Source organism: Sorex araneus, chromosome 1 (genome assembly GCF_027595985.1).
Source record: "Sorex araneus isolate mSorAra2 chromosome 1, mSorAra2.pri, whole genome shotgun sequence".
NCBI classification, from domain to species: Eukaryota; Metazoa; Chordata; class Mammalia; order Eulipotyphla; family Soricidae; genus Sorex; species Sorex araneus.
The window spans coordinates 229,451,810-229,479,299 of NC_073302.1; the positions used below are offsets into that span (position 1 = coordinate 229,451,810).

Genomic DNA, 27,490 nt, shown 5'->3' on the forward strand with positions numbered 1-27,490 from the left:
CCTCCTCTTTGTTTTGGGGGCCACATCTGACAGTGCTCAGGGCTGACTCCTGATGGTACTGGGATGAGGGTCAGGGGCCATATGCATATGGGATGCTGGGGATCTAACATGGGTTGGCTGCATACAAGGCAGACACCCTACCCTGATAATACTACTGTATTATCACTCTGGTCTCTGGGATCAAAGATTTCTTATTCAAGAACCTATTGAGAATGAATCCATTTTATTTTAATAGTTACAGAATCAGGATGGAGCAATAGCACAGCGGGTAGGGTGTTTGCCTTGAAGCGGCCGACCCAGGTTTGATTCTTCCGTCCCTCTTGGAGAGCCCGGCAAGCTACCAAGAGTTTCGCACCTGCACAGCAGAGCCTGGCAAGCTACCTGTGGCGTATTTGATTTGCCAAAAACAGTAACAAGAAGTCTCACAATGGAGATGTTAATGGTGCCCACTTGAGCAAATCGATGAACAAGGGATGACAGTGCTACAGTTACAGAATCATTCAAGTTTCTGTTTCATTTTGGTTGAGCTTTGGTGGTTTGTGGTTTTGGAGACACGGGTCCAGTTCTTACTGAGTTTTATGAGCGTTCAATTATTGCTAATTCTGCCTTGTTTTCCTTTTCACTGCTTGCAGGGTCAAGAGTAATAGTTCTGGTTTGGTGACAGGTGTCTTTGTCCTTCTGGTAGAGATTTAGTAACTTGATGAATTCATGTTTTTGAATTTTAGAAGCCAGTGCTTCTTGCATTGATTTTTCTTGGTGGTTTTCCTGTTTCCAGTTTCTCTTGCTGACTCAGAAGAGCCTCCCTTTCACTTTTAGCCAAGCATGCTTGAGGCATGCTAAGAAAGGTCGGGGGAAAGGGATGGGGTGACCCCAGTGCAGCCTTGTAATTGTGGTAATTGTGGGGGTTTATGAGAGGAACTAAACTAAACCAGTAGAAGATGTGAGAATAAGGAGAAAGTGGAATAAAGGTACTGTAGGTAGGACACCTGTCTTACACGTGGCTGGCCAGGTTCAACCCCCGATGTCCCATGTGGTCCCTGAGCATGGCCAGGAGTGATCCCTAAGTGCAGAGCCAGGAGTAAGTCCTGAATACTGCTGGGTGTGGCCCCAAAACTAAAAGAGGAGAAAGTGTTTGCTGGATGGGATCATGGCTGTAGGACTCTGTTCATGTCCGGTGTATCTTACCCCATGTGGCCGTTGAAAGGGAGGCCCTGGCTGGGAGATGCTATCCCCCATACACGGGTGAGGGAACTGCTTTCTGTGCAAGGCTATACACACTGTCATCATAATGGAGCTGCCAGCTGGACATGTCTCACCACCATTTTGTGGCCTGAGATTAGGTCACTGGGTGACAGGATGCTGTGGGCTGGGAATATGATTTTAAGTCAGAGTTTTTGAGATAATGAGTACAGTAAGGGAGTTGTGTGGTGATAAAAACTCCTGCCCACGCAATTGCTGAACTGGACTGCTCATAAATTCTCTCGTGGAGATGAGCAGGGTGAATCACAAATCCAGATCCTCTTATTCTCTCTCTACTTTGGGGCATTATGGTTTGCAATACAGATACTAAGAGGCCATCATGTTTGATCCTTAGTTTACTTTCAGCACACATCTCCCTGTTGGAGCAGTCCCTCCTACCATCATTGACTTAGTGGTTCCTTCTGCATCCTGATTGCCTTTTCCACTGGCATGTGAGGCCGGCTTACAAACTGCACAGCGATTCTCCTGGCACTTGTCTCTACTGTCCTTGGGTGTCAGTCTCATGTTATTTTATATTCCACAAATGAGTGCAGTCATTCTATGTCTGTCCCTCTTAAGTGAAATCAGATAGAAACATTTCACTTAGCATGATACTCTCCATGTCCATCCACTTATAAGAAAATTTCATGACATTGTCTTTGCTAACAGCTGCATAGTATTCCATTGTGTAGATATACCAAAGTTTCATCTGTTCTCAGGCACTCAGGTTGTTTCCAGATTCTGGCTATTGTAAATATAGTGCTGCAATGAACATGCAAGTGCAGATGTCATTTCTACTGTGCTTTTTTTGCATCTCCAGGATATATTCCCAAAACTGGTAATACTGGGTCATATGGAAGCTCAATTTCTAGTTTTTAGAGGCATATCCATATTATTTTTCAAAAAGGCTGGACCAGTTGGCATTCCCACCAACCATGAATGAGAGTCCCTTTCTCCCTGCATCTGCGCCAGCACTGGTTGCTCTTATTATTTTTGATGTGTGCCAGTCTCTGTGATGTGAGATGATATCTTATTGTTGTTTTGAATTGCATCTCCCTTATGATTAGCAATGTAGAGCATTTTTTCATGTGCCTTTTAGCCATTTGTATTTCTTTTTTGAGGAAGTTTTATTCATTTCTTCTCCCTATTTTTTGTACATCCTGGATATTAAGCCCCTTATCTGATAGGTATTGGGTAAATAGTTTTTCCCGTTCCATGAATTCTCTTTGTATTTTGGTCACTTTTCTTTTGAGGTGCAGAAACTTCTTAGCTTAATGTAGTCCCATTTGTTTATATTTGTTTCCACTTGCTTGGTCAATGGTGTTTCATCCTTGAAGATGCCATTAGCTTCAACATCATAGAGGTCCTTAATTCATTTGGATCTGACTTTTGTGCTTGGTGTTAGACTGAGTTCGTGTTTTTGCAGTAGCTGTCCAGTTTTCCTATCTGGATGCCCTTGATATCTTTTTCTTGCCTAATTGCTATGGCAGGTACTTCCAGTACTATGTTGAATAGAAGTGGTCAGAGTGGGCAACCTGTTCTGTTCCTGATCTTAGAGGAAGGCTCTTAGTTTTTATCCCGTTGAGAATAATGCTTGATGCGGGCATATGGTAGTTAGCTTTGACTATACTGAGGAAAGTTTCTTCTACTCCCATTTTGTTGAGAGTTTTTTTTTTTTTATCATAAATGGGTGGTGGATCTTGTCAACTGCCTTTTCTGCATCTATGGATATGATCATATGATTTCTATCTTTCCGTTTTTTTTTTCTTTTTTGGGTCACACCCGGCAGTGCACAGGGGTTACTCCTGGCTCTGCACTCAGGAATTACCCCTGGCGGTGCTCAGGGGACCATATGGGATGCTGGGAATCGAACCCGTGTTGGCCGCGTGCAAGGCAAACACCCTACCCGCTGTGCTATCGCTCCAGCCCCTCTATCTTTCCTTTTATTGATATGGTTTATTATGTTGATTGACTTGTGAGTATTGAACCATCCTTGCATCCCCGGGATGAATCTTACTTGGTTGTGGTGTATGATCTTTTTGATGAGTTGTTGGATTCTATTTGCTAATATTTTGTTAAGGATCTTTGCATCCGTGTTCATCGGGGATATCGGCCTGTAAATTCTCTTTCTTTGCGGTCTGTCTGATTTTGGTATGAGGATGATATTTGCCTTATGGAAAATGCTTGGACGTGTTTCTGTTTCTTCAATTTCCTGGAAAAGTTTGAACAGGATTGGGAGTAGGTCCTCTTTAAAGGTTTGGAAAAATTCACTAGAGAATCCCTCTGGGCCAGGGCTTTTGTTTTTCAGGAGACTTTTGATTACTTTAATTTCCTTGATGGTGGTAAATCTGTTTGGGTATTCCAGTCTTCTTGGGTCAGCTTTGGGAGATTGTAGAAGTCCAGGAATTTATCAATTTCTTTGAGTTTCTCTTGTTTTATGGTATAAAGATTCTCAAAGTAGTCTCTGATTATCCTTGGAGTTTCTGTGGTTTCTGTTGTGATGTCCCCCTTTTCATTTCTGATTCTGTTTATTAGGGTTCTCTCTCTCTTTCTTTGTGAGTCTTGCTACTGGTTTATCAATCTTGTTTATTTTCTCAAAGAACCAGCTCTTGGTTTCATTGATGTTTTGGATTGTTTTTTGGGTTTCCATGTCATTAATTTCTGCTCTAAGTTTTATGATTTTCTTTCTCCAGCCTGGTATGGGCTCCATTTGTTGGTTATTCCTCAAGATCTTAAGCTGTGAGGTTAAGTTACTTATGTGGGCTTACTCTTGCTTCTTGAGGAATGCTTGTAGAGGTATTAAAATTTTCTCTTAACAGTGCTTTTGCCATGTCCCATAAATTCTGGTAACTTGTGTCTTCATTCTCATTTGTTTCCAGGACTCTTTTTATTTCTTCCTTGATTTCCTCTCTAACCCACAGGTTCAACATTGAGCTGTTTAATTTCCAGGTGTTTGATTTGATTCTTCTTTTCTGTGTGTGATTAACTTCTATATTTAGTATATCAAAGGTAGTTCATACAATTTCTATCTTCCTGATTCTATTGAGCTATGTTTTGTAGCCCAGCATATGGTCAATCTTGGAAAATGTTCAGATGCATTGGAAAAGAATGTGTATTCAGTTTTGGGGGGATGAAAAGACCCGTATACATCTATTAGCCCTCTCTCTTCCACTGTTTTCCTTCAGAGCCAGTACTTCCTTGCTGGATTTAGTCTCATTGATCTGTCAAGAGGAGATAAGGCCATGTTGAACTCTCTGACTACTATTGTGTTGCTGCCAATGTCCTCCTTGAAGTCTATTAGCAGTTGTTTTAAGTATTTTGCTGGCTTTTCATTGGATGTGTATATGTTTAGGAGTGTAATTTCTTCCTGGTGTATATATCTCTTGATTATTAAGATATGGCTATCAGTGTCTATCCCTTCTAATCTTATTTTAGCCTGAAATCTATGTTGTCTGATACTGATATGACCATCCTGGCTTTTTTTGAGGGAGTTGTTCGCTTAAAGGATTGTTTTCCATCAGTTGACTTTGAGTCTATGTTTGCTGTGACTGTTCAAATGTGTTTCTGGTAGGCAGCTGAATACTGAATTCAGTTTTTTAAATCAATTTTGCCACTCTGTCTCTTAATTGGTGCACTTAGGCCATTGACTTGAGAGAGATTATTGTCATGGAATAGTATGTCATCCTTCTGTAGAAGGTTGTTGTGCTTGTGGGGTTTGTCTTGTCTTCTAGTAGCCCCTTCAGTCCTTATGGTGAGTTTTGGGAGTATTTTGATTGGAATAGGCTAATGGCCTAGTGTGATTGGGATAGCCAGGCTGTCCTTGTAAGAATTAGATAAGGAAGGTTGAGATGTGAGTCCAAAGAGCTATGAAAGGGGAAATTAACTGTGGCCGATGGGAGCCACCCCCACCCTCTCCCACCCCTCCCCACCTCTATACCTGTGGAGAAAGGGCCTGCGTTGGTGCTGGTCCTAGGTTAGAGTTCTACTCCCAGCGCACTTCTAAAACCAGAGGAGTGCCTTCTTGCCTAGGTGCTCATGTGGGCACTTTAACTGAGGAGGCGTCTCCCAGTTCACTGTGGCTGCATGCTGGGCACACTGCCCCAGAGCGTATGTTGTAAATCTTAAGGATGCTGCTTTGTAAGCAATTTCCTTCTTTGATCTTGCTGCATTCAGAATTTTATCTCTATCTATGGTTTTCATCATTCTAATAAGGATGTGTCTTAGAGTATTTCTATTTAGATTTCTTGGAGCTGGTACCCTTGGGCCTCCTGGGTCTGTGTGCATGCACTCTTCAGCTCTGAGAACATCTCAGCAATGATGGCTTTGACAGTTTCTTCATCAGTTTTCTTCCTGTCCCTCTGGAACTCAAATGATTCTTATATTATTACTCTTGGCTTCATCCTGATTTTCTCTTAACATCTGTTGGTTTATTTTGAGACTCTTTTCCATTTTCTGCTGTTGTCTGGAGATTCTCTGCACCTCATTTTGGAGCTCACTGATTCTTTCCTCAGCAGCTGTTACTCTGCTTCTGAGGCCTTCTACTGAGTTTTTCATTTCACCTACCAGGTTTTCTAGGTTTGTCATTTCTGCTTGTATTTTCATTTGCATTTTTCTCATTTCTTCTCTCATATCCTTTTGTGTTCCATTTTATCAGCAGTGTGTTCCATTGCTTCTTTGAGCTCCTTATACATTTTAAAAGCTCCATTCTAAATTCCTTATCTGAGAGGTTATATAGTTTGTTATTATTGTTTGATTCATCTGGGCTAGCAACTTCACTCAATAAGTCTGGTGAGTTTCTGCATAGTTTTACCATTGTGACCTTTGCATTTTGTAGTTTTTTCCCTGTGTGTTGTTGCATGTGTATGTGTCCTGCAGTGGGGCTTTCTTTATGTGTTACTGTGGGTTATGAATAGATAAAGAAATGTGAGACCTGGGTTAACTAATACCTCAATTGTAGGGTATAGATGAAGTAACTTCTTTGCATGGTTACCATAGAGTCTGTGTGGTTTTGTGGTTAGAGATTTTAAAGGTATGCTGAGGGGCAGATACAGGGGCGATGCTGGGGGTTCACACACCTGGTTTGAGAAGTTGGATTGGAGAGTTACAGGTGATGGCAGGGGAGGGTGGTTCCCAGGCAGGATGCTGGGAGACGGAGCTTCCCTTCGGGGTGGGGGTGGGCATCGCTGGCCCCTGGGGTCCTATGTTACTTTTCCTGGCACCATTTTCTTCTCCCAATACTGCATTACTTTTCATACTGGGGACTTAATTCCAGTGATTCGGAGCATATTACACCTTTTAAATTTGCCTTTTCTTCCCCATGTTTTGATTCTCAGCATGTATTGGGTTTGTCTTTGCCTTCACTTGGGTTCCTGGCAGGTAAATGTGTGGCTTGGCAGAAAGACTCTCACTTGATCGCTTCTTCGCTGCCATTTTCAACCCTGCTTTTATGACACAGAATTCATCTGGTTATTGTGAGAGAGGTGGGAAAGTTGGCTTTTACTGTGATTTGATTCATCCGAGTGAAGAAGAAACACATACACATCAGGACAATAGGAGGCTGGGCCGTGCAGATCCAGGAGGAGTTGCCTTCCTCAGGCAGAGCTGTTGGGAAGTAGATTTAGTGGGCTTCCTAGCCAGGCTTCCTCTTCTGAGTCATGGGCATGTGTGAGCAGAGGCAAGGCCCTGCGAGGGGGCGGCCAAGCGTCTGTGGGCAACCTCCTGCTTCTGCCTGAAGCTGGAGCTGGATCATCTGGGCAGTGCTCCGGCCTGTGTTGTGGGCCCAGCCAGCGGCAGCCTGCCCCTGTGGGTGGCTTCATTGCATTAGCATGTCCCCTGACTCCTAGGTGACACAGAAGGAAGTGTGGGGGTTCAGGGAGGCCCGTGGGCACGGCTTCTGAGCCCACAGAGGTTGGCTGCTGTCCATTTCTTCATTCCTTTTTCAAATGCCTCCCTCCAGCTCCCCATGCTCACCCAGAGACCTAGCGGCTTTCATTCTACTGTGGCTTCCGAAATGGAGGAACCAGAGACATTCAACTGCCTGCATGGCCAGTCCCCTCTGGCAGTCTTGGGGAGACCCTGTTTCACTGATGGCGTTTCTCCATTGATGTCTACCTGAGTAGGCACCCCCAAACAGAGTTAGTGTATCACTGCCAGTCCCATGGGAAGGAAAAGAGAGCAGAACCAAGCCTTGAGCAGCAATGCGGGAAAGAAACCAAGCCAGACTGAGCCAAGGGACCACTGGCTCTATGGTCCAGTATGGGAGCTGAAGTCCTGAACCTGCCAGGCCTGGGGACACTTCCTCCAGCCATCACTCAGGCCATGAAGATGCAATTGTTGGAGAAGTTTGTTCTTAAGAGCAAAAAGACATTGAAAACACTCAAGTCCTTCCAGCCATCTCTAACCTGTAATGTGCCCAGCAGGGAACAGTGAGACTTGACATTACTGCACAGGTGCTGGCCACTGTGCTGTCCACCCACAGCCAGAAGAGTCCCCTGAGTGACCGCATGTGACCAATCACAGGCACCAAGCAGACCCCAGTACAGTTCCCCCACCCCACCTCAGCTCAATTATTCACTTAATTCTGTGGATTCTACATTTTTACATGTGAAGTTTTAGGGTATTTTCTGCTTTGGGATGATTTGTTGAGGAAATCATTTCATTGAAAGCATCTGCTCAGAAGACTTTTGCTGTGACTGAGACTCTCTTAGCTGCTGTTCGTGACCCATGTTCTTTGGACAATGCCAGCTCTGCTGCTTGACCTTTTCCCTATTTGCTGGATGCCCTGCCCAGTCCTCCTTGTCCAGCATTGTCCAGGCTAGTCCTTACCAGCTCTTTGCCCAGAAGTTCACTGAAAATTCCATCATCAGGGGCTGGTGCGATAGTACAGCGGGAAGGGTGTTTACCTTACACACGGCTGACCTGGGTTCAATCCCTGGCATTCCATATGGTCCCCCATCACTTTCAGGAGTGACTCCTGAGTGCAAAGCCAGGAATAAACCCTGAGCATTGCTGAATGTGACACCTGCCAAAAAAAAAAAAAAACACCGAAAAACAACAACAGAAAGTTCCATCGTCTCTGCTCTCTTTTGGGCTCCACCTGCCACTCCCACCACCCCACCCATACTTGAGCCAGTACAGAGAGGCCGCCCTGGCCTGGCCCACCCTCTGGCTCACTGAGATCCACCCCAATCCCTCTCCTGCCAGACCCCTGTGGGCAGCACTCAGGTCATGGGGAGCACAGCATTTTGGATGACCCCAGAACCACATGCACAGGACCCTCCCCTACATACTCCGAGTGCTACTAGCCTGCTCTTGCTGAGAGGCCCCAACCCTGCAGAAGGGGCTCCCAGCCGAGGGAGTCTTGGCATCTGTTGGGTCCACGACCCTGAGGCACTGTTGGGGTTCATCACTACTGCCCCACGGGCTGGAGCGTTTTCCTCCAGAGCCCCAGCTGCTGGCTCTGCTCTCACGTAGGAGCCCAGAGTCAGGTTTCCTGTGCACACAGCTTAGGCACCAGCTCGCCAAGGCTCTCCTACACACATGCTCCATAAGCCTCAGGCCCGGTCCCAGCTGCGATCCCTCTCCACACCCAACCACTTCCCCAAGAAGTCTCCTGGGCTGGGATGACTGGTGAGTTCCGGTGAGAGCATGAGCTGCTGCAGAGACGGGCCTTGTCCCCACTCCCCTGAAAACTGTATTGCTGTCCCTGAGTCTCCCATTGACTGGAACTTGGAGCAGTGATTAGTGAGAAGAAATCTACTGCCTTTACACTACTTTGTGGTGGTGACTTTCCGAGTAATCACATGGGTCAACACTGTTTTCGCGAGTCCTGCAGGTTATTTCCAGGTCTCCCCATTCTTGCATGCTCAGACAGGCATCACTGCAGCCATCAGAAGCTCAGTTCCAAAGTGTTTATTTTGTTTTCTTTTGTCTGGGGGCCATACCCAGCTGTGCATAGGGCTTACTCCTAACTGTGCTCAGGGATCTCTTGGGTCTGGGCTCAGAGGCCACGTGGGGTGTCAGGGATCAAACCTGGGTTGGCCGCATGCAAAGCAAGTGCCCTGCCTGCTGTACTATCTCTCCAGGCTGCACAAAGGTGTATTTAAAGAGCTGGAGCTGGGTCATGTTTAAAGTAAAAGTTTATGAAGTGGGAATGGGTTGCTCTGACCTGCTCTGCAGGAACTGGGCTTCTCTGCAGTGAGAAGTGGACACAGGATCTGTCCCCACCTCTGAAGGTATAGAAAAGTTCAAGATTGGGTTGGCACCTTGACAGTCCAGATCAGTGGCCCTGAAGTAGAGGAATAAGGAGGGAAGGAGGCAGACGGGGGGTGCGGGGCTGCCAAGTGGCTACTGCTGTGTCGGCCTTCTTCTGTCCACACCTGGCTGGCCTGTGCTGAGGTGCCTGGACCCGCCTGAGACAGGAGGTTGTGCAGCAGCCCCGAGCCCTCCCACAGACCTCTGCTCTTCTTAGACTCTCTGGTTTAAGCCTCTGTGTCAGAAGCTACACTAGAGCCCTGCACTAAGGTGCTCCTGCCCTCACTGAACAGTAATCTACTCACTCATTTCTTCTCTTGTGCTTGCTCTGACGGTCAGGGACTTTGTCTCTGTGAGACATCATTATGCAGTTGTTTTCCTTCAAGCCCAGCACTGCGAGCACAAACACACCAGGGCATTATCCCTGTGATCTTGGGAGCTCTGAAACATTCCTTCTGTTGGGACAAATTCCTCCCTGTGCTCCCTGCTCCCTCCTTTTGTTTTCATCTAAGAGCTCTGGTTTTAAGGGCTGTTCAAAGGAGGACATGTGCCCTGTGTTTTCTCTGCTGTGGTCAGAGTGTTTGATTTTCTGGGCTCCAGTGTGGTCTCTGTGGAGAATATTTCCCTCTAGTTTCTTAAGTATTTTTTGGCAGCTCTATGATATTTCATGGAATGGTTCTGCTGTTAGCAGCTGCTCTTCCACCTGACTGTGGGTTGCACAGGGCAGTTTCCAGCTCTGGGCCAACATAAATGAGCCTTTGGGCTCAGCACACTTGTCAGATCTTCACTTTGACCCTCGTCAGAATCATCCTCACAGTGGAGGTGCCTGCAGGGAGAGCTGCGTTTCACCATCCAGGATGGTAGCCTGAGAGCCACAGAGGATCCGGCCTGCCTCTCCTCCCTCTATGCTGTGTGGGTGTGTTCCCAGTGGCCTGAGCACCATGATCCCCCCGTTGAACTCATTCCCCACCCTACCCGGCCCCACTGTGGCTGTTTTATGGGGATGATTCAGTGTCCTGTGGCATCAGTTAACAGTGGTGTTCAACCAGCTCTTCCACGATTTAGCAAAACCTACCTGTGTCATTCTGTAGGAATGTTTGCGCTCTGCCTCCGAGAAAACATGCACGTATTGGCGAGAAGCCGAGTAGCACACAGACCTGACCGCTGCCTTTGAATCTTTGCTTTTTTACTTATCCATCTTTTGTTTTTGTCATTAGCTCATGGTTCTATCTGTTTTTTTCATGAGGAAAATCATAATAGTTTTTTTTCGTGAGGAAAATCATAATAGTTTTTTATGGATCAGAGAGATACTACAAAGGGTAGGGCACTTGTCTTGCATCAACTGACTCTGGTTTGATCCCTGATGCCCCATATGGCTCCTTGATTCTCATCAGGAGTGATCACTGGGCACAGAGCCAGTAATAAGCCCTGAACACAGCCTGGTGTGACCCCAAACAAAAACAGAGATAACAGTCCTTCATTGAAACCTCCAAACCAGTGGCGATATTATTCTCTGTATCCATGATAGGAACCCTTGTCTAAGAAAATCAGCAAAATTCTCTCTGTGCCAGTGCTTAGCCTAAGCCTCAGCCTCAGCATACATGGAAACTTGACGCTCACTGAGCTTTACTTCATCCTCGCTTAAAGAAGGGATGCAGGTGGACTGATCAGAGCCCTTTCCCGTGGCTTCTTTTCCTTTCATGTCTTTGTAGGGTGTCATTTCATCACCTGGCACCTCCCTGAGATAAAGCTTTTTCTGGTCACCCCCCAACCATCCACCCCCACCTCCAGTTAAGATAATGAATGGACACCCAAAGGACTGTGGCTGGGAGGGGGCTATAAACTTGTAGAGGACCTCATTCAAATTCCAGAGCAGTGCACTCTGGTAATGAGGGTGAGTACTGAGTTAGAGGAATGCTTGCTAAACTAAGACTTGGGTGCTGTAGTGGCAGCACAGTGGACAGGGCACTTGCCTTGCATGTGAATGACTGGGTCGGTCCCCAGCACCCCTATGGTGCCCTGAGCATTGCAAAAGCAAGCTCTGAGTGCTGCCAGATGTTCCCCCTTCCCCCAAATGAATAAATAAATTAGGACTTGAAAATTCAGGACCAATAATTGTAAAAAGTAGACCAAAACAAAAATATACCAGACCAAAAGTAGACTAGAATAGCTCAAGTGCTGGGAATTAATTACTCAACAAGGAAAGATGACGTAAAGAAAAATAAGGAAGGCAAATGAAAATGAAGGCACTCAGCAAAGCAACAAAAAGGGTAATAGGATGACTAAGGAGAAGAAAAATAAATCTGGAAATCAGTTGAGGAAACAGAGGGAGTCATTTATCAGAGACTGACAGTGTGAGCGTGTCTTACTGTGCAGAGCCCTGCTCTGCCATTGTTCCCCTTTTTCTGTATTTCTTCAGAAGCGACTACCATGTCGTTTTCTGCTTAGCTTAGAGTTAATCTTCAGGACTGCCTTCTTGCCCCACCTGACAAAGTGTGGGTCCCAGATACCACCGCACGGGGAGAGTCTTGCTCTGAGTATCTCCTGGACCTGGCAGTTGACTTGTCTGGCTAGAATGTCTCCTCTTACCCTGCTTTAAAATTTCTTTCCTATGGTTCAGGGATGTGGCTCCATGGCACAGTACATGTCTATGTATATGAGACTGGGTTTCACCTCTGCCACTGCAAAATCAATGAATGAATGAATAAATAAATAAAATTTACTGGAGGGTGTTTTCAGATAGTTTTCTCCCATGGTCAAGTTTACTTGTTGCCTCAAAGGTTATTTTGTGAGTGTGATTAGCCTCTATGATTAGTTGAGTTGACGTCCAGGATAGTTTTAGTAATGTAAGCCGACTTCATCTGCACAGTTGAAAGGCCAGAACAGAATTGAGGGTTCCCTGAACAAAGAGGAGATGCTGCCCACAAACCCCACTGTTGGCGTCACTTGAGATGAGTCAGTGTGCGGGCACCTAAGCCAGTTTCTTGGGCTAGAATCTCTTTACGTGCCTCTCACCTGCTGCTTCTGCCTAGCTTGAGAGTTCTGACACATTCATCCTAGACATTTAATAGCACTTAAAGTTTATGCCACCACAATAAAACAACTTGAGCCTTCCTCAATGCCCCTCCCCTATTCCCTCTCCTCCTCCTAGTCTGGACACTGACTTCTGGCATTCTGAAGGATCCACACTAGTGAGTTGTTTCACATGCTGAGAGTCAGGTTCTAATGGACTGAGTGTGCAAGTTATTTTTTACAGGGAATTCTCACCACTCTAGCTACACTCTCTATACCACAGATTTTTTTTCAGACCAGGATTTGAATTAACAAAGTTATTTTGGTGTTTAGTTCTGTGTGGAAGTTTTGGGGATCATTTAACATCTTGCAATTTTTAAAAATATTTCTTTTAGTGTATTGAGGAGCTTACCATGAAACACTGAAGGACACGCTCATAGTTATGCTTTCATGTGTTCATTGAACCACAGATTGTGGCATAATTTCAGTGTTCAGGCCACATGGGGTACTGTCCAGTTCCCATGGCTGACTCATTCACCAGATCATCCATTTTCTATACAAGCAATTGGTTATGCTTTTTATACCATTATGATGTTAAAAAATCATTATTATTGATAATATCTTGCCTCCAAGTCACACATGTTACCAAAGCTTGAGGTGGAATGGAGCTCAACAGAAAAGTCAAACAACTTGGGTTGGGTTGATAGCTCAAAAGACGCGCTTTCCACGCCAAGGATCCCAGGCACTGTGTGTCCCCCAGCCGCCACCCCTGGGATCTTTGGCAGTGACTGCCGAGCATTGGCCAGGAAATAGCACTGCTGGATGTGGCCCAAAATCATAGGAAAAACAAAAAGAAGAAGAAGGAAATAAATAAGAGGAAAACCAAAACAAAACAACTTGAGCTTCACTATGGCAATGAAGTGTTGGTTGGCCTCAGGGCTGCAGCTGAGCAGAAGCGCCCTGGCGATGCTACTCAGGACATCTCAGGACATTTCTTGTTTCTAGATTTAGCTTCTCAGACTCCCGCTTGGAGAAACCTTCTAGAAAATCTATGTGGGGAATAAAGAATTGAGGAAGAGACACCATGATAATTCTTTCCTTTTCTAAACTGCTCAGCTCGGGTATAGAGGCTGAGAAAGAGTTAAGTGGAACGTGGACAGCAGAGGACTGAGCTGGTAGCCAGTGTTTCTCCTCCCGTATTTGATGATGCCACGTGGAACCCCTCCCAGGCTTCGATGAGACTTTCAAATCGGTGATTATTCTGGAGTCTCTCCCTGGGGGAATAGCTTTTCCTTTTGAAGTCAGCTCCAAAAGTATGAAACACAATGAAAGAAGAAAAGAGCCAAGGCAAATAGCAAGTCAGGTCTGGATGGGCTCTGTGCGCATGCTCTCCACGGAACAAATGCTGCAGTGAAAGCTTCAGGCTTTGGGGAATGTTGACCTGGACCCCAGGAGGAGGCAGAGCCTGCAGGGCCCCTGCCTAGCTGCTTCTCCAGCGTTCCAGATCCCAGCGGGTACAGAATTCCAAAGCCAGTGCCTTTAAGCAACAGATCAGGTGCCACCGAATTGCCTGCTTGCAAGACAGGACTGTTCCATAGCTTCAACAGCCAGTTTCCTGTATATCATTCCTTTTCCCCTATATGTCATTTTCTTTCCTCCATGTCTACCCCTCCCCCCTTTGCATCTTTCCTGCCTCTGGGGTGAATAGTACAAGTAAAGTAGCTCTCCTTAGCAGTGAACCCCTGGGAGGATGATTCACAACCAGCGGGAGCTCTGGCATGGTGTCACTTGAATGGCCCCAGATTCATGGACTTCTGCAGCATCTCACAGATGGAGAGCAGTGGGGACTGGCATATCCAGCTGGACGCAGTGACCCAGGGCCTGACTGGAAAGCAGCATCGCACTCTCTGATGGGGCTTAGCATACCTATGCTCTCTACAGCAATTTCCTGCACCTGGGAAACCTGTTGAAATGTGGTTGGCCACTGGGAATCTCCATAAACTGCACCAACCTGGATAAACAATGTCAAGATGATGGATCTGTGGTTGAGTAATTGGGATTCTCACACCACAGAAGTTAATCCTAAAAGCATGAGGTTAAGTAAAAGAAGCAAGTCCCGAGAGAATGGATAGTGTGATTCCTTGTAGAGTTTTAAAAACTGGGCAAGAAGTAGACTCTGTTTAGGAATGAGATGTGGCCGGTAACTCCTAAGGACCAGGGGATTGCCGATTTGGAGGCTTCCCTGTGGGAACAAAGAGGATTGAGGCAGGCAGGCAGACATTGGTGGTTCTGGGGTGGAGTGCCCTGCAATTATCCTCTAAACTGTGTGCGTGCTCTCTCTGCATGACTCTATGTCTGTGTAGTTATTTCCTTCCGCTCCTGCACCCCCACCCCCTCATACACACAGAACTAGATGCAGTGTGGTCCTTCCAGACCAAGTCTGACTTGCCACTAGCTACCTGGCTCTTCACTTACTCTCAGGTCTGAGATGGTCCATGTTTCCTTTCCTGGGAGCTTCAGTGGCAGGTTAGTATCTCATTGCCTTTCTCTCACCCCCTGTTTGGGATGGGGGATCCGGAAGTTGCCATGGCCTGGGGAGCAGGAGAGCCAGCAGGGGGAGCTCCGGCCCCCAGTTCCTAACCAGAGAAGAGGGTTCAGTCTCCCCAGCTCCGCACATACCACCACCCCAATCCTCCACTGGCCACAGGACCCTGGTGAAGGCCTTTCACTCCCTCAATTGCGTAGACAGCTTCTGGAGGACAGTAAACTGCCCTTTCAGGGTGAGGCAGAAGCCTTGCCCCAAGCAAAGCAGGCACTGTGGGGTGGGCCACTTGTCCAAGCCTGTTCCTAAGTGTCAGGGTTGTGCTTCCTTGCTCGGGTGGAGCTGAGATTTCCACAGCACTGTGACTCATCTGCGACCTGGGGCCCCAGTGCACTGGGAGCGAGAGGGGGTGCTGCTGCACCAAGGCTGCTGGTGAAGAGGCCCCAGGCAGCCATGCTCCCCTCACTGCCAGCTGCTTGTGAAAGAGATATCTCGGAAGTGACTGGAGTGTTCTCCGTGATGCTGCCAGCCCTCATGAGGTGAAGGTGTCAGGCAGGTCGCATTCCCCACTGCCTTCCTGGTGAACTGGTTGAGTTGTCTGAGGTGGATGCATCCTGGGATGGAGAATGAACTGGTAGAGTGTTGGACCACACAGGTAGTATATGTGTGTCCCTGAATAGGTAAATGAACCAGCAACATGGGAGCTGAGCTGAGCTCTGCACTCAGTGCCTGGCCTCTTGCTTGACAGTTCGCCTTGCAGGGTAATCGCAGGCCTCTCCTGTGCAAACACACCTTTCTAAGCTGTGTACATTTCATTAAAGAATATTCCTTTTTTTTTTTTTTCAAACACAAACTCATTAAAATTGAGCAAGGCTGAGCCTGCAGACAGGCATGGCCTGGGAGCAACTTCCCACCGCTTCGGGTGGCTCAGACTTGCTCCCCCAGATCTTAAGCAAATATGTTTGAATGCAGAATTTACCTCTGGCCCACTTCCTCCCATGTCTTCTTTCTCCCCTTCTCTTTGCCTTGGCCTTGACCCCTTTTTTCAAAGCTGCAGATGTAGGTTGTAGCATAGAGAAAGGAATACAGCCGCAGGAGAGTGCTGGAGGGCTGAAAGATACAAGTTTCCAGCTCAGGTCGATTGGTGGTGGAGAAAGTGAATAGGGACTTGACCACTTCTAAAAGACTCTCTTCAGGGCTCCTGTTTCTCTATTTATTGACATGCAGAATTGAATAAAAATAAAATTCTCAGTGTTCCGGTGTTTCAGGATTCTGCTCTAAAGACCATAGGATAAAAGTGGATAGTAACACAGAGAACTCATGGACTGTCTGTCCCTTTTCTCCGTTTAGGAAGGAATAGTGTCTGCAAATGACCTTGACCTTGTCATGTCTGATGGCCTGGGCTTGCGGTATGCATTCATTGGACCCCTGGAAACAATGCATCTCAATGCAGAAGGTATGTTCTGTTCCATGGGATCCGCTAGGAATCTGATACTGTTCCGTGTCTGTCCAGGAGCCCTGCCCGGTAATTTAGAGACTGTGGCTGGGCAGTGTCTTGGTCATGATGAGCATCCTATACCCCGTGAGGTGTGGTTCTGTGAGCAGTCTCCATGTGGAGCCATATGGAAGTCCGTGAGAGGCTCCATGTGGAAAAGAGCACTAGGATTCAGTTGGATACAAGGAAAGATTTACTTTCCCCAGGAGACATGATGAAGTGAGTCAGAGGAAAGAAAAGGGGTTTAATTGGGGAAGTAACCACTTGAAACTCTGCTGATATAACTTTGCCTAAACATGAACAACTTTCAGCTGTAATTTAAGGCTGGGCAGCCAGGAGGCTGGAGAATGGGTTGGTAACAGCAGACTTTGGAAACAACTTCAAAGGACTTGGGGAGGAGGTGCAGCTGTGATCTGCTGACTCTTAGAGAAGGATCCCTGGAGGAGAAGGGTGGGAAGCTTCCAAGAATGAAACTTTGTCAGCCAGATTGTAAGTGATTCAAGAAGATGGCATCATTTGAAAAACAAACAGCAAAACCTGTGTGGTTTAAAACGAAATAAATGTGATAAATGTGTGTCAAAAAAACCCCCCCATAAATACTGTATACAAAATTCTGGAGAAATGTCACCTAATATTGTTAGCATTGACCTTTTCTTGGAGGTGAAATTATGAGTAACATCTTTTTGTTTTTCTGCGTTGTCAGGAATTTTAATAGATAATGCATATTATTTTTACAATTATAGTATTTGCTGGTGATGCATGTAGAAAAGGAATATTTTATATAGCTCCATGGTTTACCTTTTACAAAAAATTCTGAGAAATAGAAGTGTATTCTGGAAGAGGTGACTGGAATGTGGGTCTATCTGTCTGTCTGTGTCTTCTGAGGGTGAGAACAAAATATGAGACTGGAAATGGAAGACAGACAAGACTAGGCCCAGGACAAGGCAGAAAGAACTTTCTGGAAACTGAAGAAGATGTCAGTAATGTTAGTTGAGCCTATGGAGACTTGTCAGGGTACCTAGTTGTTGAGGCTGGAAGTTACATTCTGGGGGTCTATTTGACTTTGAATTTTCTAATTTCATGATATTTCGGCAAGGGTGTGGACTTAGGTAAGGGTTCAGTCCTTGGTAAGCCATCACTTCCCACAGATAGTTCTTTTGGCAGGCTGGAGTGATAGCACAGTGGGTAGCGCATTTGCCTTGCACGTGGCTGACCCGGGTTCGATTCCTCCACCCCTCTTGGAGAGCCTGACAAGCTACCAAGTGTATCCAGCCTGCACGGCAGAGTCTGGCAAGCTACCTGTGGTGTATTTGATATGCCAAAAACAGTAACAACAAGTCTCACAGTGGAACATTACTGGTGCCTGCTCGAGCAAATCGATGAGCAATGGGATAACAGTGACAGTGACATCTCTGTTGGAACTATTAGACCAAGGCAGCTTTATTAGATGTGCACCTGCAATAATAGGTGCTGTTGTGGTTTCTTGAGTGCACTGTTGCGTTTGACATGTGGTACAAATGCAGTTTTGTAACTGACTTTTCCTTAAATCTGCACCTTTCTGAACACAGGGAAGTGAGGAGTTCTCCCATCAGTGTTGACTTTCTCAGAGCGGTAACCACTGAATATAAGAGAAAGGAAAGGCCCTTGTAAAAACGAGGCAAAATTTTAAAAATAGATTAAAGTCTAGGATTATTTCATAGATTTTTTCAATCAGATCTTTAAGTAATGCACATTCTTTTTTTTCTGCTTCTGGAAACAGCTGCTTCTGCTGCTGCTTCTTCCTCCTCCTCCTCCTCCTCCTCCTCCTCCTCCTTCTTTATTCCGTGAGATACAGTTACAAAACTTTCCTGCTTGTGTTTCAGTCATACAGTGATCAAATAAATACTCATCCCTCCACCAGTGCACATTTTCCACCACCAATGTCCCCCATATCATCCCCACCATCCCAACCCTCCCCCTGCCTCTATGGCAGACAATTTCCCCCATATTCTCTCTCTCCTTTTGGGTGTTATGGTTTGCAATATAGATATTGAGAGGCTATCACATTTGGTCCTTTATCTACTTTCACCACACATCTCCCTTCCCGGACGATCTCTCCAACCATCATTGACTTAGTGATCCAATCTCTATCCCAGCTGCCTTCTCCCCCAGCTCAGGAGACAGGCTTCCAACCATGGAGCAATCTTCCTGGTCCTTGTGTTTACTCTCCTTAGGTGTCTGTCTCATATTATGTTATTTTGTATTCCACAAATGAGTGCAGTTATTCTATGTCTGTCCCTTTCTTTCTGACTCATTTCACTTAGAGTACTGCACATTCTTAAGCATGTGAACTGCATATGGCCACTATTTGGTAGCTATCATCTTTTTCTTTTTGTTTCCTTGAGAAAAAGAAAGTAATTTAGATATTAGGGTGTTAGGAGAAATTGATAGGGAGAGAACTGAGAAGAGCTTTGACTCTGAAACAAATAGAAACAGAAGCCAATGAAACCAGAAACTCAAGAATCAAATGTGGGAATCAAATGCACAGCAGACAGGGAGGAGACTCATAACAATTTTTCAAACAAAGCAGATATGATAAGCAGACCTAATTGGCCTAATATGATAATGGTGGGCGGATGTAGTTTTCAACTTCAGAGCATTCCACAGGCCAGAGTTAGACAGTTATGAGATCTGGCTGGGAACCAGTGGAAATGTTCATTATTCCACACTGTGTCACCAGAATCTATCAAGATTGGAGCTGGGAGGGTTCTTTTCTCTGATGTTTTCAGAAAGCCAGTATCTCAGGTTTAGGGCAGTTACTAGTCACAAAAGTCAAGGTTATCTAGAGGTGGTAAAAACATTTTAGGATTTGTTTTTAATCTAATAAAAAAAAAAAAGCACCTGACAAACAGGAAGCCTGCATGCTGCCTTTGCCTTTTGGCTACTTTTTTAAAAGCAGCTTCCCTGAAGGACAAGTTCTCAGGATGGTAAACTGGGGAGCCAGTGGGGTTGGGGTCTGTATAACTCAAAGACCATTTAACCTTGCACAGGTTACTTAAGTACAGGACACCTCAGTTTCCCCATCTGTAAAGTGGGTGGGAGAGGCAGCACTAAGGGCTCTCTCCAGGGTGCTGTGAGGCTTCAGACCAGATGGAAACTGTTTCACACATCAGGCACAGTTATGTTCTTGATAAATGCTGCATCCATGCAGCATTTTCTCTGATTGATCTAATTCTGTGTTTCTCTAGGTTTTGGTTTCATTTTTAAAAAATGCTCCCCCTCAAAGATTTACAGGGGCATGAAGAGAAAGATAGAATATACTGGGACTTTTTTTTTTTAAATCTCATTTTAAATCTTTTTGCTGTGTAATAGTGAAGTATCTGGAGTGGAACTGTTTGGTTGGTGTTGGGCGAAACTTTTAGATCCATCACTGTATCACTGTCATCCCGTTGATCATCAATTTGCTCAAGCGGGCACCAGTAATGTTTCTAGCCCTGAGATTTTAGCAGCCTCTCTTTACTTGTTCTTCCCAGCGGTGCCACATTGGAGGCTCTTTCAGGGGAATGAGACCCATCATTGTTACTGTATTTGGCATATCAGATACCCCACAGAGAGCTTTCCAGGCTCTGCCATGTGGGCAGGATGCTCTTGGTACCTTGCCAGGTTCTCTCAGAGGGAGAACTAGGCTATAGGAGGTCTGGGAGCTTTGTTTTATAGTCTCTGGATCTTGGTCATTGATGGGATTACACGGTGCTGGGGGCAGTTTGTGGGTATGGCTGCCAGGCTACTGGAAAATGGGGGGTCTGGGTGGAGGAGTCCCATTCCCGCTCTGAGAAGGCTTGGCAATCTCAGCCCTGGGTCCCACACACCTGGGGTCCTCTGCCAGTTCCTTTATGCATGAGCCTGGTCCGAGCGTGTGGAGAGGGGTCTTGAGCATGGCTGTGGCTGGGTTCCGGAGGTCTTTGGCTACTGGGACTCTGCTCCAGTAGGGAGGGAAACTCAACCGGCTCTGCTCTGAGGGGCCCCGGTGATGACAGCCAGGCAAGGGGGCAAGAGATTCTTAGATCTATAGGTCAGCAAAGAGAATTTTTCTCCCAACCCCACAGTTTATTGATACCTCAGTGGCTTGGGAAACATGCCATTCAGAATCTGGCAGTTTCTGGAAATCACCTCAGTGAAAATGAATGCACAGCAAGTTGCCTCACAGAGCTCCTGCTTTTTATAGGTGCTTATGGCTGTGGAGGTTTTACTCATGAGGCCTCCCTGATGGTTTTGTGTCATTTCAGTGGTGCTATGTGTGGAAGAAAGCAGCTAAATTGAGGCTGGATTTTTCTCAGATTAAGGGACTTCTGGTGGGTCTCCCTGCCTACCTCCGTCGGCCTTCCTAGGGAAGAGGGAATTACATAATGGTACTCTGTGCTCTGGACTTCTGGATCATCCTCATCAAGTTCTGTGAAACCCTGTCCCTGGGATCTTGTGTTCTATGAAAGCCGGACTCTGTTGGGGTGAGTGGTAGTCAGGGCTCACCCAGCCATGGGGGGCTTTCAGTCATGTGCTGAGTGCCTGCATCCATCATGAGTTGTGCTGAAAGTTCTAGAAAACACACTCTCTCACCTTCAGGATTCATAACTGAAGAATTCCAAGTCAGAAAGTAGGAAGATTAACACAGTGTAATCTCGTGAGGAACAATTCTCCCCTGATTTTTCCTTACTAGTATAAGCATTGCTTTAAGTAGACTCAATTTTCTGAAAAGCTATGAAAGTTTAATACTGGATGAATGTTTTTAGGTACTTTAGTTTTTTTTAAGTACATTGTTGAACATGACAGAGAAGATATTGAAAAAGCATTCATTCAGGGGGGTTGGAGCAGTAATACACCAGGTAGTGTTTTGCATTGCACACAGCTGGCTCAATTGCAATCCCCAGCACCTCATGGTCCCAGGGGCTCCACTAGGAGTGATTCCTGAGCACAGAGCCAAGAATAAACCCCAAGTACTGCTGGGTGTGCTTCCCAAACAAAAATCATTCTCCTCCCTTTCCATTTCCCATGAAATTGGATTTATACTAGGTTCTCTTTTCCTGGTGTAGAAAATCCCAAACTATTATTTGAAAATAAAGCACTTCATCCTTTTCCACTTATGCGGTAGGCAGTGTTATGAATGCCAGTATCAGGAACGTCTTTACTGGAGCATTGCAGATAACGCACACTGCTGATCTGTACCTGTGTCAGCATCTCTAGCATGGGAGAGGCCTCTTAGCTGACTTTCTCAGCAAAACGAGAAAGAAGCTCCTCTCTCTGCAGTTGGAGCAGAGGGTCGTCGGTGACCCAGGCAGGAGTGGAGGGTCCCTGGTGCACTCACGTAGGGCTGTTCAGCTCTGATACTTGAGCCCACATTTGAGACTGAAATGAGTTCTCATTTTGGAAGAAATTACAAACTGAAGAATTTCGGCATATTCTATTATATTTGGAAGAAAACAAATGACCCCTTAAAGTTATGTGGTTTAGAATGGGCATTGGGACAGGTGCTCTAAAAAAAATTATCTTCCCATTTTTTATATTTCTAACTTATACGACGCTTACGTCTCTGTACCCTAAATAGGAAAATGATGTACCTGTATCTAGAATTTGGTCACTGTTTAGTTTGAAGTAACTGCTCAATTTCCAAAAGGAAATAAATGTCCCAGTTGCTGTCTGGGACAGTCTCTCAGCCATCAGATGGCTGAGAGACCGGTCTAGAGTTGGGACTTGGTGGGAACCTTCCAGAAGGGCAAATCATCAAACTATACTTATGTGAAATTATTATTATGTTTTAAAAAAAGAGAGTGCTCACCACTTTTATTTATGTATATTTTTTTGGGTTGGGGAACACACCTGAGTGTGCTCAGGGATACTCCTGGCTCTGCATTCAGGGATCAGTACTGGAATGCTCAGGGGATGATATGGGGTGCCAGGGATTTAATCTGGGTCCACCACTTGCAAAGCAAGTGTCTTAATCCATGGCCATGGCAAGCGCCTTACACACTGTGCTCTCTGTGACCCCAGGAGTATTCACCACATATCTGAATCTTTCACCCCAAACAACTCATCCTTTGGAAGGAGGGCCTCCCAGCAGTGTTCAGGGCCCTAAGAGGCACCATGGGAGGCATCCTAACCCCAGCTGTGTGGGCCAGAGACTTTGTACATCTGCTTGGGCTTAGGCTGCTGGGTAGGGTGGGAAGAGTGGGGTACCACCTGATTTCCTTCACCCCCACCCAGGCAGGGGGTTGAACTTGGGGTTCCACACTCAGAGCCGTGTCATAGCTCTCTGAGCTATTTCCCAGGCCCAGCTAATAGAATTTTAGCACAACAGGAGGAGGAGAGCTACCCTATGCAGGCACAGCAGAGGTCTAGCGAGCTCAGACTTCAAATCAGCACGGGCCGGTCAGTGTTTTGGTACAGCTGGAAGCAGACACTGGTGCCTACATCTTATGTAGTTTCCACTGTTCCCTGTTCTGACCCGATGCATCAACTACTAAGTTTTTTGCTTTGGAGCATTTTGGGAATGGGCCAGTGGCAGCTTAGGGAAGCTCAGTCTGTGTCCTCCATGGAGCCCAGATTTGGGAACCGCCTGTTTCCTGACCTGATGTGACTTTTTGCATACATGTCTCAGGCACATGCCCCACATGCTGGGGATCTGCAGAGCATGGGGTAGGGCAGGGTTCCACATGTGTGCAGAGGAGAATAGGACACACCAGGTGTGTTCTATACCTGGGATTCTGACAGGAGTCTTCACTTTAGCCATGAAGAGCTCTTCAAATGCGTTAAGTCATGCGTCTCCCTCTTCTTTTCCTTCCAGACAAGCCTCCCTTAATACTAACACCCTATATCGGGATCCAAGGAATTGGGTACTAGAGAAGCTAGAGCTCAGGACTGGGCTGGGCTGGACTGTTTCTGCCCAGAATGGAAGCTGGTGGAAACTGCAGACTTGCTTCCAGGATCAGTAGAGTCTCTACTTCAGAGCCTGCCCCCAGGAAGGGTTCCCAGTGAAACCACAAGGGATCCTGAGGGCAGTGAGAGTGATCTGCTTGAACATGGCCTTCTCTGCTTCCCAGAGGGAGTGCCAGGTCATTTGCACAGCAGCCCTCCTGATGTATTATTGGGGATGTGTCTGGTGAAACATCCAAGCAGGCAGGATTCCATGTGAAATCCAGCCAACCAATGCAGGAAACTCTGACATCCACAGATGCTGGTTCAGTGGCAAGTCTGGGGTTGCCTCATGTCTCAGGATTTTAGGATCTGGGAGGAAGCAAAGCAAGTGAACTGTGAAGAATCTAGTACTTGTGCCTCAGGGAGCACCCCTGCCTCTACCTCCTTAATCTGTAGGTAGGGAAGTTGAGTTAATGTGATTTTGGGGCTTAGGCATTTGCCCTGCATGCCTGTAATTTGAGGCCCAGCCAAGAGAGATCCCCATGAAAAATTATTTACCCGATAGCCATCTGACAAGGGGTTAATATCAAAGTTATATAGGACACTGCTAGAAGTTTACAAGACAAAAGCAAACCCCATCAAAAAATGGGGAGCAGAAATGAAAACAAACTTCCTCAAAGAAGAAATACAAATGGCTATAGACACATGAGAAAAATGCTCTACATTGCTAATCATCAGAGAGATGCAAATAAAAACAACAATGAGATATCTTATACAGGGAGACTGACATACATCAAAAAGAACAAGAAGAACCAGTGCTGGCATGGATGTGGGGAGAAAGGGACTCTCCTTCATTATTGATGGGAATGTTGACTGGTCCAACCTTTTTGCAAAACAATATGATCATTCCTCATAGAACTAGAATTGAGCTTCCATTTGTCCCAGCGATACCACTTCTGGAAATATACCCTGGGGGCCCAAAACACACAGCAGAAATACCATCTGCATTTCTATGTTTGTTGCGGTACTATTCACAGTAGCCAGAAACTGGAAACAACCTGACTGCCTGAGAATAGATGTCTGGGTAAAGAGACTATGCTATAACTACTCAATGAAATACTATGCAGTTGTTAGGGAAAATGAAGTAATGAAATTTGCCTATAAATGGATAGACATGAAGAATATCATGCTGAGTGAAATCAGTCAGAAGGAAATGGACAGATATAGAATGACTGCATTCATTTGTGGGATATAAAATAAAAAACAGTATGAATCTAATATCCAAGGCCAGGAGGACTGGTCAATGGTTGGAAGCATGCCACAAGTCTGTGTGTGGGGGGAGGGAGGGCAAAGGGCAGTGAGGATAGAGAAGGGACCAGTATGACAAAAATATGATCACCTTGGACCAGCACTGTGTTGAAAGTAGGTAAAGGGATATACATGATAACCACCTTTCCACTCTGTATTATATTGCAAACCATAGTGCCCAAAAGGGGTGAGAGAGAGAGAGAAAGAAAGAGAGAGAGAGGTGCCTGTCACAGAGGCAGATGAAGGGCTAAGATGGAAGGGAAACTTGGGGACATTGGCAGTAGGTACACTGTACACTGGCGAAGGGATGGATGTTGGAACATTATATAACTATTTGTGAATAATTCAATTGTGAATGAATTTGTAACTGTGTATCTCACTGTGATTTAGTAAAAATAAAATTTAAGTAAAAGTTGAACAAATACAGACGTTACCTCTCTTAAAAGAAAGAGCCAAGTATCATCCCTGAGTACTGCTGGGATACCCTCCCCACCTTCAAACTATTGATCCCAGGACAAAGACCCACTATGTACTTCATAGTTTGAAGTTGTGTAGTGTTCTTGTGATGTGTAGACTCTGGTTTTTAATGTGATTTCAGGTATGATAAGCTACTGTGACAGATACAGCGAAGGCATGAAGCGTGTCCTGAAGACTTTTGGACCCACCCCAGAGTTTTCAGAGGCCACTGTTAAGAAAGTTCACCAGGTACATCAATATATTTTCAAGAGCTGTGTGTTGCCCAAGACACAGGCTCAGTGGCATTTGCATTAGAGCCTTTATCTCCAATTGGGATGATGTCTCATCTGAACCTTTGCTTTGTGTGCTTCTATTGTTATCCTCGGAGACCCAAGAGCATCAAGACTGCCAGGCTAATAGCTCATTTTGGCTTAATTGTTCAAGATCTCAGCTGGTCTGTGCGGTTTAAAAACCTATATTAACTGAAGGTTTACCTGGCTGCTTTGTCCTGGGAAGGAAATTTGCAGCTTGTGTAAGTGGGAATCATAATTGCGCTTCTGGCAGGTGATTTCCTACATTTACTTCTTTCCTTTGTCTTCCTTCTCCCAGGCCATGTGCATGAGGGTTCCTGATGACCCTGAGCATTTAGCTGCCCGGAGAAAGTGGCGGGACCAGTGCCTCATGAGACTAGCCAAATTGAAGAGCGAGCTGCAGCCTCAGAAGTTTCTTTGAAGTTCCTGTCACTCCTGGCCCTTCAGGGATGCAAATAGAAGCACTTAATCAATACTGAGATGTTGGGTAGCCACAGTGGTGCTCAGCGTGCAAATTCTGAGCTTCCTTTTGGTTCATGGGCATGGATGGGGGAGCTAAAGGCCTCCTACTGTCTTCCACTAGAGCCTTCATTTTGCTGATGCTTATTCTTAATAAAAGTTCTGCATTGCATGGAGAAAGTATTTTCTACTGGTCTTTCTGAGAAAGTCAGCATTTTCCTGACCCTGATGCAGGCATGGCAGAGAGTGACCTCAGTAAGTGAATGAAAGCAGATCCTTTGTCTTATGGTCGAGGCCACCCATGTGGATCAGTTTCTCAAAGTGGGTTCCACAGAGCCCTTCGGTTCACTGGCCTGCATGTTTGGGAAACACCTTCCTGACCCCCCTTTCCTACACCATTCACATGTTCACAGAAGTGAAGGCTCTTGTGGCTGTCCTGGCCAGATAGCTGTGTCCCTTGAACCTGATGTTTCCCTCTCCTCAGCCCTGATCACCAACTCTCTGCCCACCTTGGGCCCTCCTGCTCAGCTGAGTAGCTCTGGTCCCTGCACACAGGCCCCGCTCACTTGATAGCCCAGCCTGGCCATTGTAGTGGTGGTTTCCCAGCTTCCCCTGGCAGCAGCATGCCCTTCTGGGGTGCCTTGGCTGGGGTGGGGCTGGCCCCAGGCTTGGAAAAAGTGATTATGGCTGATATGTGCATGCACTCCTCATCATTGTCAGTTCTTCTGCACCTTCCACCGAGCAGCTGTGCTCTGCCTGCCTTGTGCGCCCTGCCTCGCACCTGGGCCTTGCAGACTCAAGCCACAGCCTCTGAGTGACATGTGGCAGTAGGCCATTTTTTCTTTTTCTTTCTTCTTTTTTTTTAAAACTATGAGTATATCTTTTATTTTTTAACTGAATCATTGTGAATTACAAAAATATTTATGATTGCGTCTCAGGTGTATATTGTTTCAACACCAGTCCCTTTACCAGCGCCCACTGCCCTCCAGCGAAAGTGGTCCCTTTACTAACTTACCTCCTCCCCACCCCAGTGCCAAGCTTCCTACTGCAGAACAGCTCTCCTGCTCTTCCTTTCTATTGCCTGTGGGCCCACTCAGTTTTCCTGGCAGAGGGAGAGAGTAAGGGAGGGGCCCTGGACCATGAGTAGCTCCAGGGCCTGACAGCATTCCATCCCTACCCCACCCTTCACCCCCACCAGGAAACAGACTTGCAGTCATGCCAGACCCTGCCTGTGTGGCCTGGAGGAGGCAGTCCTGGCAGCACTGGACCGCGCAGGTGGTAGAGAGGGCTGCTGAGGCGGGGATTCTGGAGCACCATCATCAGGTGAGCAAGCAGGGCAGCTTCAGTGCCTTTAAGTGATCATTTCCACTCAGCTGCTGCTGCCATTGTACATGCCAGGGAAACTGGGAGGAGGGCTGGAAAGTGGGAATATACAGGTTTCTACAGAATCTTGCGTGGCCCAGGCTCGAAGCAGTAGAAGGTTTCCATCCCTGAGAAGGAGCTTTCTCTTGTTTTTTTTTTTTTTTTTTT

The 27,490-nt window shown here is 46.1% G+C and overlaps 1 protein-coding gene across 2 annotated transcripts in view; it reads left to right on the forward strand.

Moving 5' to 3' along the window:
• CRYL1 (crystallin lambda 1) overlaps positions 1-26,140 on the forward strand; it is a 127,131-nt gene extending 100,991 nt beyond the window's left edge. For both annotated transcript variants that reach the window (XM_055140983.1, XM_004604626.2), the window contains exons 6-8: positions 16,397-16,502; positions 25,333-25,439; positions 25,800-26,140. In XM_055140983.1, coding sequence (XP_054996958.1) covers positions 16,397-16,502; positions 25,333-25,439; positions 25,800-25,922 — 336 coding nt within the window. In that variant the 3' untranslated portion in view covers positions 25,923-26,140. The remainder of the gene's footprint in view (positions 1-16,396; positions 16,503-25,332; positions 25,440-25,799) is intronic.
• The last annotated feature ends 1,350 nt before the right edge of the window (positions 26,141-27,490 follow it).